We start from the raw sequence: 12,922 nt of genomic DNA on the forward strand, positions 1-12,922 counted from the left end.
TTACAATAAACCCACCTATAAATACTATACCTCCAATACCTGCCTGCAGGAAGACTGGGAGGGGAAGAGAAGAGGGATCAAAATGGGCAAGAATGTGGCCAAACGATTCCATGACCTATTTCACACTTCAGTTTTGTCAAAAGCTCAGCAGAGGGTGGATGAGAATTCCTGACATACTGTTCATTTATCTGTTTAATGTTCAGAGAATTTGTCTGATTGAATATAGCCTCAGCCGCTGTCTGATTATAATGAATATATTTTATGTATAAGATCACGTGGCATAGTCCAATGACACCGGCAGTGTTCTCGATCAGGCCAACATCCCCAGCATCGAAGTACTGAACACACTCAACCAGCTCTGTTGGATGGGCCACATTGTTTGCATGCCCGACACAAGACTCCCAAAGCATGCGCGTTACTCGGAACTCCTACACGGCAAGCGAGCCCCAGGTGGGCAGAGGAAACGTTTCAAGGACATCCTCAAAGCCTCCTTGATAACATCCCCACCGACACCTGGGAGTCCCTGGCCAAAGACTGCCCTAAGTGAAGAGCATCCGGGAGGGCGCTGAGCACCTCGAGTCTCATTGCTGAGAGCATGCAGAAAACAAGTGCAGGCAGCAAACCAGACTGCCCACTTACCCTTTCCTCCAACGACTGTTTGTCCCACCTGTGAGAGAGACCGTAATTCCCGTATTGGACTGTTCAGTCACCTGAGAACTCACTTTTAGAGTGGAAGACGTCCTTGATTTCGAGGGAATGCCTATGATGATGACCGCCCTCCCTCAGCTGATGAATCATTACGCCTCCATGTTGAACACCACTTGGAAAAAGCATGGAGGATAGCAAGGACACAGAACGCACTCTGCGTGGGGGACTTCAATGTCCAGCACCAAGAGTGGCTCGGAAGCACCACTACTGACCGAGCTCTGAAGCTGCCAGGCTGGGCCTGTGGCAGGTGGTGAGAGAACACGAGGGAAAAACCTAATTGACCTCGTCCTCATCAATCTACCTGTTGCAGATGCATCTGTTCATGACAGTATTGGTAGGAATGACACTGCATTGTGGAGACGAAGTCCTGTCTTCACACTGAGGACACTCTCCATTGTGTTGTGTGGCACTACCACAGTGCTAAATGGGACAGATTCAGAACACATCTAGCAGCTAAAAATTGGGCATCCATGAGGCGCTGTGAGCCATCAGCAGCAGCAAAATTGTATTCCACCACAATCTGTAACTTCATTGCCCAGCATATCCCTCACTCTTCCATTACCATCAAGCCAGGGGACCAACCCTGGTTCAATGAGGAGCGTCGAAGAGCATGCCAAGAGTAGCACCAGGTGTGCCTAAAAATGAGATGCAAACCTGGTGAAGCTACAACACAGGATTACATACATGTTAAACAGCGGATACAGCCTGCTTTGGACAGAGCTAAGTAATCCCACAACCAACGGATCAGATCAAAGTTCTGCAGTCTTGCCATATCCAATCGTGAATGGTGGTGGATAATTAAACAACTAACAGAAGGAGGAGGCTCTATGAACATCCGCATCCTCCAGTCCAGCACACGACTGCAAAAGACAAGGCCGAAGCGTTCGCAACCATCTTTCGCCTGAAGTGCTGAGTGGATGATCCATCTTGGCCTCCTCCTGAAGCAGGAAGTACAGAAGCAAGCCTTCAGCCAATTTGATTCACTCCATGTGATATCAAGAAACGGCTGAGCACACTGAATACACCAAAGGCTACAGGCCCCAACAACATCCCGGCTGTTGTGCTGATGATTTGTGCTCCAAAACTAGCCGTGCCTCTAACCAAGCTGTTCCAGTACAGCTACAACACTGGCATCTATCCGATAATGTGGAAAATTGCCCAGGTATGTCCTATTCACAAAAAGCAGGACAAATCCAATCTACAAGTACTTGCTGATAAGTAGCAAGTCACAATCGTGCCACACAAGTGCCACGCAATGACTATCTCCAACAAGAGAGTCTAACCACAGCCCCTTGACATTCAACAGCATTACCATTGCCGAATCTGCCACTATCAACATCCTAGGGGGGTCACCATTAACCAGAAACTTAACTGAACCAGCCACATAAATACCATGGCTACAAGAGCAGGTCAGGGGCTGGATATTCTGCAGCAAGTGACTCATCTCCTGACTCCCCAGAGCCTTTCCACCATCTACAAGGTACAAGTCGAGAATGTGACTGAATACTCTCCACTTACTTGGATGAGTACAGCTCCAACAATGCTCAAGAAGTTCGATACTGTCCAGGACAAAGCAGCCTGCTGACTGGCAGCCCATCCACCACCCGAAACATTTACTCCCTGCACCACCAGCACACTATGGCTGCAGTGTGTGCGAGCTACAAGATGCACTGCAGCAACTCGCCAAAGCTTCTTCAACAGCACCTCCCAAAGCTGCGACCTCTACCACCTAGGACAAGGGCAGAAGCCACACAGGAACACCTCCACGTTCCCCTCCAAGTCACACACCAACCTGACTTGGAAGTATATCGCCATTCCTTCATCGTTGCTGGTTCAAAATCCTGAAACTCCCTCCTTAACAGCACGGAGAGAGTACCTTCACCACACGGACTGCAATGGTTCAAGGCAGCGGCTCACCACAACCTTCTCAAGGGCAATTAGGAATGGGCAATAAATGCTGGCCTTGCCAGTGATGCCCACATCCCATGAACGAATAAAAAAAATATCTCAAAGTCCAGAAATTAGTTGTATGTGGCAGCCAATACAGATATTTCAAGAATTAGCAGTTAGAGTTGCATTGATAAAAGGAATGCTCCAGAATAAGGTCTATTAACTGCCTTATTCTTTAGTATTTAGTTGTATGAAATAAACAGTCCAGTATTATTAAAAGCAGTATTTTTAAAATCTCACCATGGGGTGATTAGCTTCCTGATCTGACTTTACCATCTTCAGTTTTAACAAAACTAGACTGGGAAACTTGACATAGCTTCACCTCACTCCCCTCACATCGAAAGCACAGAACAGCAGGCAATGGGGAGAGAGCAGTCAAAATTCGGCAAATTCTGCATCCAGCCGTGGAAATACAGTACATTGGTGAGAGATTAGTGGCAGGCTAGTCACCTTAAAAATTAATTTTTAAAGTAACAATAAATACCACATTCTGAAGTATTCCTTGAATTAACAAACTGAAGAGGTGGATTGAAAGACCCATCTTGTAGTGAACCAACATTCCAATTTTCACAGGGTTTGGTTCAACAAAAATACATTTTGACATGGCACCCCTTTGACCTTCAATTAAATATTGCACTCAAGCAGCTTTGGTTCAGTATTCTAGGCTCTTTCACGTGTGGTACAGAAAGCAAGTCCACTGCTACATTGTAGTGTTGTCTCCAAAAGCAAGTGTGCTCGTGCCATCAAGTTTATCATCTAGAGCCTGGCCTCTCAGCCTGTTGCTACAGGCCAGCAAAGCACTTTCACTATTGCTGCCAGACAAAGATTTTCTCCAAACAAAACGGAGGAGGTCACACATAGTCTAGGAATTGCGGAAGTAAAATCATGATTGGGACAACTCAGAAGCTGCACATGCGTAAATCTTATGCAGACGCTCAATGTTGTTAAATCCACCCGCAATGTTAATTTAGCATCAAGAAACAACTGAATGATAATATCTAACAGCTATTATTTGTGCCTGAGCAACCTATTTAACTAAGAAATAAAATATCATTCAGTTTTTCTTTTCTCCTCATTCATCCAAGAGGCTCATGGTTATCAAGATCCTGTTTTAACTGAACACTTCTAACTTCATTAAAGCAGACAATTAATAAGCATTTTGTTCATTATTTTCACCCAACCAGATACAAGATCACAAATAGTTGTGTTGCACTGTCAAGACAAGTGCAGACAATGACCCAGTACTCCATGAAAGTCTCTTTGCATTGCTGATTTTTCATGTCATGTGACATGGTGTAAATGATCTTTTGTTGGTGTACTACGTTATTATTATTGCTTCCTGTACTTGGGATGTCAATGCAAGCAACAAGACTCAGCAACAGAATATCAAGTTTATTGCCAATATCTGGAACCAGTTATGTAACTTTTGCAGGCTGCTTTATTGCACTTCTGTGTTTATAAATTGGTGCAGTTCCATAGAACAGGCGGCATAAAGGATTGCTCCAATAACAGTATTCTCCGCTCCCTGTCTCATCCTTACTTAGGGATTTGGCTTCTGTACTGGTCCCACAGAGTGCATTAGCAGAAATGTATCATGAGTGAAAGGATAATACTGCAAGTGACATAGGGCTAGAAATTGATCAGCATACTGCGTTTCTCGGCGATATTTTTGTTTTGGGCGGTCTTTCATTCGTTGGGAATTTCATCAGGGCCTTATGTCGGCGGTTTCAAAATACCGCTGGGGAGCAGGCCATCGGCGTGCAACGCTGGGAAAACCGCTCCCGTCTGAGTTTGATGGGAGCGGTGATCCGTACTTATGAAAAAAAACCCAGTCGGAGCAGCCTTTCAATGGATGGTAGGTATGAAACCCTGCAAAAAAAGGTAAGTGAATGTTTTTATAAAATTCTTTTGCAGCGATTCAGTTAAAAAGGCTCCTTTGAATGTTTTCCGATGTTTTATTTTTTGAAATTTTTTTTTCGTATTTTACTCCCTCTCTAGGCCGACGCTAACCGATTTAATTTGACCAGGACTGCCGAAAATCCACGTACAAATGTCCATTTTTCTCGCCAGGTGTTTTTTCCCCCCTATTTTTTTGATCAATTTTCCACCGGCGTTAATTGCAGAATCTTCGCGTTTTTTGGGCAGTAAATGGGCGGTGGTGGCCTTTGATCAATTTCTAGCCCATAGGATCTAAAGATAAATGTACTTGGACAAGCATCAGCTGATCAGAGTCAGCATGGAATTGTCATGAGTGGGTCATGTCTGACTAATCTAGAGTAATTTTTTGAAAAGGTCATAGGCATAGTGGGAAGTGTCTATGGATGTTGTCCAACCCAACTCAGGAGCAGCAAAGCAGCATTACAGACGGCTTAAGGCTGAGGTCCAACAAAAATCCCGGGACCTAAAAAACAGGTGGTGGATGGAGAAAGCACAGGAGATACAGCAGCTGGCCGACAGCCATGATGTGCGAGGATTCTTCATCGCAGTCAAGACTACCTACGGTCCAAACACCCGAGGCCCCACCCCACTGCTGGCCAAGAATGGGGAAACACTCATCAAGGACACCGGGGCAGTCAGGGCCCGCTGGAAGGAGCACTTCCAAGATCTCCTCAATTGAGACTCTGCCTTTGACTCAAGTGTTCTCAACTCTATCCCGCAGCATGCTACCCTGTAACGAACAGGATGCACCCGCAGCATGCTACCCTGTAACGAACACGCCACCCTGTAACGAACAGGGTGGATAAAGGGGAACCAGTGGATGTGGTGTATTTGGACTTCCAGAAGGCATTGGACAAGGTGCCACATAAAAGGTTACTACACAAGATAAAAGTTCACAGGGTTGGGGGTAATATATTAGCATGGATAGAGGATTGGCTAACTAACACAGAACAGAGAGTCGGGATAAATGGTTCATTCTCTGGTTGGCAATCAGTAACTAGTGGGGTGCCGCAGGGATCAGTGCTGGGACCCCAACTATTTACAATCTATATTAACGACTTGGAAGAAGGAAGTGTATCGTAGCCAAGTTTGCTGACGATACAAAGATGGGAGGAAAAGCAATGTGTGAGGAGGATACAAAAAATCTGCAAAAGGACATCGACAAGCTAAATGAGTGGGCAAAAAATTGGCAGATGGAATATAATGTTGGAAAGTGTGAGGTCATACACTTTGGCAGAAAAAAATCAACGAGCAAGTTAATCTTTAAATGGAGAAAGATTGCAAAGTGCTGCAGTACACTGGGACCTGGGGAAACACAAAAGGATAGTCTGCAGGTACAGCAAGTGATCAGGAAGGCCAATGGAATCTTGGCCTTTATTGCAAAGGGGATGGAATATAAAAGCAGGGAAATCTTGCTACAGCTATACAGGGTATTGGTGAGGCCACACCTGGAATACTGCGTGCAGTTTTGGTTTCCATATTTACAAAAGGATATACTTGCTTTGGAGGCAGTTCAGAGAAGGTTCACTCTGTTGATTCCAGAGATGAGGGGGTTGACTTATGGAGGAAAGGTTGAGTATGTTGGGCCTCTACTTATTGGAATTCAGAAGAATGAGAGGTGATCTTATCGAAACCTATATATGAGTATAAGGGGGTTTGACAAGGTGGATCCAGAGAGGATGTTTCCACTGATGGGGGAGTCTAGAACGAGAGGGCATTATCTTAGAATAAGGGGCTGCCCATTTAAAACTGAGATGAGGAGAAATTTCTCTGAGGGTTGTAAATCTGTGGAATTTGCTGCCTCAGAGAGCTGTGGAAGCTGGGACATTGAATACATTTAAGTCAGAAATAGACAGTTTCTTAAACGATAAGGGGTTATGGGGAGTGGGCAGGGAAATGGACCCGAGTCCATGATCGGATCAGCCATGATCGTATTAAATGGCGGAGCCTGCTCGAGGGGCCGTATGGCCTACTCCTGCTCCTATTTCTTAAGTTCTTAGTTACCTGCCACCATCCCAACACTGCAGGAGGTAGAAAAAGCCATAAGACAGCTGAAGAACAACAAGGCTACAGGAGCGGATGGAATCCCTGCTGAGGCACTGAAGTATGGCAGAGAGGCACTGTTGGCACGACTACATGACCTCACCTCTCTCATCTGGAGGGAGGAGAGCATGCCGGGAGATCTGAGATATGCAGTGATCGTGACCATCTTTAAAAAAGGGGACAAGTCCAACTGCGGCAACTACAGAGGAATCTCCCCGTCACTAGGAAAGTCGTCGCTAGAGTCCTCCTCAACCATCTTGTCCCTGTGGCAGAGGAGCTCCTCCCGGAGTCAGTGCGGATTTTGTCCTCTCCGGGGCACAACGGACATGATTTTTGCAGCGTGACAGCTGCAGAAAAAATGCAGGAACAGCACCAGCCCTTATACATGGCCTTCTTCGACCTTACAAAGGCCTTTGACACTATCAATCGCAAGAGTCTATGGAGTGTCCTCCTCCGTCTTGGATGCCCCCAAAAGTTCGTCATCATCCTCCGCCTACTCCACGACAACATGTAGGCCGTGATCCTTACCAACTGATCCATTACAGACCCAATCCACGTCCGGACCAGGGTCAAACAGGGCTGCATCATCGTCCCAATCTCTTAATCTTCCTCGCTGCCATGCTCCACCTCACAGTCAACAAGCTCCCCGCTGGGATGGAACTAAACTACTGAACCAATGGGAACCTGTACAACCTTTGTCATCTCCAGGCCAGGTCCAAGACCATCACACCTCTGTCGTCGAGCTACAGTACGCGGACGACCCCTACGTCTGCACACATTCAGAGGCTGAACACCAGGACATAGTCGATGTATTTACTGAGGCGTACAGAAGCATGGGCCTTATGTAAGACAAAGGTCCTCCACCAGCCTGTCCTCGCCGCACAGCACTGCCCCCCATTCATCAAGATCCACGGCAAAGCCCTGGACAACATGGACCATTTCCCATACCTCGGGAGCCTCTTATCAGCAAGAGCAGGCGTTGATGACGAGATGCAACACCGCCTCCAGTGCGCCAGTGCAGCCTTCGGCCGCCTTCGGAAAAGAGTGTTTGAAGGCCAGGCCCTCAAATCTGCCACCAAGCTCATGGTCTACAGGGCTGTAGTAATACCCGCCCTCCTGTATGGCTCAGAGACATGGACCATGTACAGTAGACACCAAGTCGCTGGAGAAATACCACCAACGATGACTCCGCAAGATCCTACAAATCCCCTGGGAGGACAGACGCACCAACATTAGCGTCCTCGACCAGGCCAGCATCCCCAGCATTGAAGCACTGACCACACTTGATCAGCTCCGCTGGGCAGGCCACATTGTTCGCATGCTTGACACAAGACTCCCAAAGCAAGCGCTCTACTCGGAACTCCTTTACGGCAAACGAGCCAAAGGTGGTCAGAGGAAATGTTACAAGGACACCCTCAAAGCCTCCCTGATAAAGTGCAACATCCCCACTGACTGCTGGAAGTCCCTGGTCAAAGACCGCCCGAAGTGGAGGAAGTGCATCTGGGAGGGCGCTGAGCACTTCTGTCTCATCGCCGAGAGCATACAGAAAACAAGTGCAGGCAGCGAAAAGAGCGTGCGGCAAATCTGTCCCACCCACCCTTTCCCTCAACGACTATCTGTCCCACCTGTGACAGGGATGTGGTTCTCGTATTGAACTGTTCAACCACCTAAGGACTCATTTTTAAGAGTGGAAGCAAGTCTTCCTCGATGTCGTGGGACTACCTATGATGATATAGACTTCCAGAAAGCATTTGATATGGTTCTGCACAAGAGATTAACACAACCGAAAACCTTGTGACATGGTTTGGTAATTGGTTAGAATGTAGGAGACAGAGTAGGGAAGCAAAGAATATTTTCTGATTGGCAGAATGTGACAAGTGGTGTTCCACAGGGACCTGTAATGGGGACTCAATTCACCCTATATTGTAAGACTTGGATGAAGGAAGAGAATTATATATACAAGTTTGCTAACTAAGTTAAAAGGCAGAGCAAGTTGTATGGGTGAGAAGAAAGTTGCAAAGGAACATTGACAAACTAAGTGAATGGGCAAAATTATGACAGATGAAATTCAATGTGGGGAAGTGTGAGGTCATCCACTTTGGATCAGAGCAGGACAAATAGGAATATTTTCTTAATGGTGAGAAAGTAGCAACTGTGGGGGAGCAAAGGGATTTAGATTTAAATGTATAAGAATCTTTAAAAGTACAAAAAGGCTAATGAAATGTTGGCTTTTATCTCAAGGGGTTTAAGAGTATAAAAAAGTGAGGAAATTATACTTCAGTTGTACTTTGGGCACTAAACTTTAGGAAAGATATATTGGCCTTGGAAGGGATACATCACAGATTCACCAGAGGACTTAAAGGGTTAAATTATGAGGATAGGTTGCATAAACTTAGTTTGCATTCTCTTGAGTTTACAACAGTCTGGGGTCAACTAAGCAGAGTATTTAAAATGAAGACATTTGGTGGGGTAGATATAGAGAAACCATTTCTGCTTGTGGGGGTAAAATTGTTCACAACTTTAGGATTTAGCGCATGCGCAGATAAACGCGGGAATCCTAAAGTTGTGCTCAGTCATTCCCTGCTCCACCACATATTGCATTGTGCATCTCCCCATAGCCGGAAATCACAGAAATCACTTTGACTGATGAAAACTTCCCCTTTACCGCCCTAATATTGCTGTTAAAAATGCCATAAAAAGTTACGCCTTGTTCAATGAGATGTAACTGCGTTGCTAACGCCATTTTGAGTAATAACTACTGCTGAACAACCGTTTTGGCGCTGAAAACTAGTTTAATATTTGTGGAATGTCAAATTTCTCCATTAAGATAAAAATTAGATTTTTAAAATAATTTTTAATTGTTTTTTAAAGTTTGTTTATATTTCAGCTTCTATCTTATCCCCAAGTGTATGTCCCAATCTTTATTTCATTCCCTGTAATATTTTTAAGTGATTCATAAAAGGTGCTTTTTATTTCCTGGTTTGTTGTCTGAGAATTCTTCAATATATGATTGGCTGCTTAGCCAGTTCGATGCCATCATTGCTGCTGTACATTGGAGATCCCCTACAGACAATGCTACAATCAAATGAACGTCAAGAAAGATAACATTTTTGCCAGAGACCACAAGATCTTTGTGGGCAGCTTTCTTCGAAGTCAGTGGCAATTGCCATCGCTTTGCCGCTGAGCACAAATTCAGAGCCCTTCCTAAAATTAGACCTAGGCCATTTAGGAGCAACGTTCCCAATAAACTGCATAGCCTCTCTGCCAGTCCCACACAGCCTGGGACTGGCTTTTTCAATGTTACGTTTTGCACATGAGCGAAACTGTGACTGGGCCATACAGCCCCTTAAGGGGCCAAACATGCCCAAAAAAGAAGAAACACTTTTTAAGGAGTGAAATCAGTAACCACTTTTGACACAGGGTAGATTAAATCTAAATCATGCTCCTCAAAAAGGCAGTGAATGCTGGGTCAATTGAAATTTTGAAGAATGAGTTGGATAGACTTTTGCTCAGTAATGGATATCAAAGTATATGGAACAAAGGCAGATAAATTGAGCAACGGTTCAAATTAGCCAAGATCTAACTGAATGGCAGAACAGACAGAAAGCCTGTTCCTATGTACATACTACAGTATGGATTTCACTGTGTTGTACTGTGTTGACCCGAAACATTAACTCTGTCTCTCTCCACAGAGGCTGCCTGGCCTGCTGAGATTTCCAGCATTTTCTGTTTTATTTCAGATTCCAGCATCTGCAGTATTTTGCTTTTGTAACATGTAGTCTATATTGTGTAGAGAATATCATAGCTGTGAATTGCTAAATCAAAATCCAGTTCGAGAGATCAGATGTCATTATAGTGACAGCAGTTAGTGATCAGATGATCTTTGAGTTCTGCTCCAAAACTCTGTTGCCCGTATCCTAACTCACACCGGCTCACCCGTCACCCCAATGTTCGCCGACCTAAATTGGCTCCCAGTCTCACAATGCCTCGATTTTAAAATTCCCATTCTTGTATTCAAATCCCTCCATCGCCTCGCACCCCGCTATATCTCTAAACAGCTCAAGCCCTACAACCTTCCGAGATGTCTATATTCCTCCAATTGTAGCCTTTCACGCATACCCAATTTCCCTTCCTCCACCATTGGCAGCCGTGCCTTCAGCTGCCTAGGTCCCAAGCTCTGGAATTCCTTCCCTAAACCTTTCCCTCCTCCTTTAAGTCGCTCCTTAAAAAACTTACCTCTTTGATCAAGTTTTTGGTCACCTGTCCTGATATCTATGTGGCTCGGTTTCAAATTTGACCTGATAACGCTCCTGTGAAGCATCTTGGGGAATTTTACTATATTAAAGACGCTATATAAATGCAAGTCGTTGAGTTTGAGCCTATACCTAGCTACAGGAAGGAAGTACCATCCTTTCGACAAGACAGTGAACAGAAACCTTCCCCCTTCCAATTTTCGAAGAACAGCAGGGGAGTTATCCTCAATGTCCTGGCCAATATTTATCCCTCAATCAACTTCACTAAAAAACAGATTATCTGATCATTAACACATTGCTGTTTGTGGGAGCTTGCTGTGCGCAAATTGGCTGCCATGTTTCCTACATTACAACAGTGACTACACTTCAAAAAAACCACTTCATTGGCTGTAAAGCACTTTGGGGGTGCCCAGTGGCCGTGAAAGGCGCTATATAAATGCAAGTCTTTCTTTCAATGTAAGATGATAAACATTCCAATAGTGCTGAATGGAAAAAATACAGGCCAATCCTGTAGATTGCTAACTAATACTCCCCAGAGAACCATTCCAACACCCTGCCTCTCCTAGGACTGGAACATGAAACAGGTAAAGCTCAAGTGGTTTGTGACTATTCCCCCCACCACACCCAAAGATTGAAATGAAAAAGATGACAATTGAGGCATTTTACCCCCGACACAGTACGGACTGATCGTGGGTCACGGTGCGACCGAGCCTGTGGGAAAGCGGCAGAGACCCTGGGCGCCAGGGAACATGTCGCCAGACCGTTGCTGCCACCTGCCCGCCCAGGGCACCAGCAAGGCCGAGCGGCGGCCTGCACCACTCGCTCAAACCGCGGCCTCGATTTCTTCCCTGAGCCGCAGAGAAAGGAAGGTCCAGAAGCCCAGGGGCAGCTGGGTTGGGCTGGGCTGATGGGTCAACGCTGGGCCGATGGGTCAACGCTGGGCCGCAGGGGAGAGGCCGCGTATCCATAACAACAAGGAGGGTCTCGATCAACAGGCCGCCGCCGCCCCCAGGCCCCGGCCTCTCGGTCTTACCCAGCCCCCTATCCCCGGCCGCTTACCCGACACCAGCAGCTCTCCGGCGCCGCCGCTGAACTCGATGGCGTTGACGCAGCCGAAGTGACCGAGCAGGTCCTTCTTGAAGAGATTCCCGCAGCCCGACAGGCGCTGCCGCTGGAAAGCCTCCTTGAGAAAGCGGTCCCCGCTCAGCGCCCTGCGGCCCAGGAACCGCAGCAGCGACCCCGGCCCGGCCCCGGCTCCGAGCCCGGGCTGATCCCGCATCCTCCTGCCCCGGCTCACACGCTCCTCGCCGCCGCCATCATCATCGCCGCCGCCGCCACAGCCCAAGTGCGACCGCTCCGCTCCGCTCGCCTCCAGCTGCTCACCGGCCAGAGCCTGAGCCCGACATCAACACAGCGCGGTGCAGTCCCAGTCCCAACGCCAGCCTCGCTCCCTCCTCCTCCTCACCGAGCAGCTGATCTTCCCTCTGAACTGGAAGTAAATGCCCACACCAAAAAAAAATCATGCAGCTTCAATTTACAACCAAAGTTATTACAACATATCCAAAGGCTCGTTTTTAACACACAACTCATCAGTCAACTAATTACATCCTGCTTTTTGTCCCGAATGGTTTCATCTGCAATTGATCACCGCCCCTATAAACACGGCTTCAGGATTCTGCAGAAGCAGAGCTGTCAACATTCGGGAAAGGGTTAGGGGTGAGATTTATATGATTAGAAAAAGTGGGACAGACCATTTATTTAAATCGAGTTAGGATTTTATTTAAGGTAATATATTTATAATTAAATGCATATAACATTTTTATGGAAATAGATAACATTTATTCATATAGTACCTTTCAGAACATCCCAAAGCACGTTTGCTGTTGCCATTTACAGCTCCTCTGGACCCATCTTTTGTTTTTTGTCCCATGAGCACTCCCTTTGCCTTGCACCACCATTTCTTTTGTCATTTAATCATCCCTGCCTTCCACTCCATCACGGACCTTCCCTTTTGTTCTCCCCCTGCCTCT

General features: G+C 46.3%; 1 protein-coding gene across 1 annotated transcript in view; it reads right to left on the reverse strand.

Moving 5' to 3' along the window:
* The window catches only part of dcaf5 (ddb1 and cul4 associated factor 5), a 146,074-nt gene extending 133,534 nt beyond the window's left edge, over positions 1-12,540 (reverse strand). Inside the window, exon 1 of the mRNA XM_070878922.1 lies at positions 11,952-12,540. Within this exon, the coding sequence (XP_070735023.1) occupies positions 11,952-12,171 (220 nt within the window). The 5' untranslated portion in view covers positions 12,172-12,540. The remainder of the gene's footprint in view (positions 1-11,951) is intronic.
* Between the last annotated feature and the right edge of the window lie 382 nt (positions 12,541-12,922).

Source organism: Pristiophorus japonicus, chromosome 4 (genome assembly GCF_044704955.1).
Source record: "Pristiophorus japonicus isolate sPriJap1 chromosome 4, sPriJap1.hap1, whole genome shotgun sequence".
Lineage (NCBI taxonomy): Eukaryota > Metazoa > Chordata > Chondrichthyes > Pristiophoridae > Pristiophorus > Pristiophorus japonicus.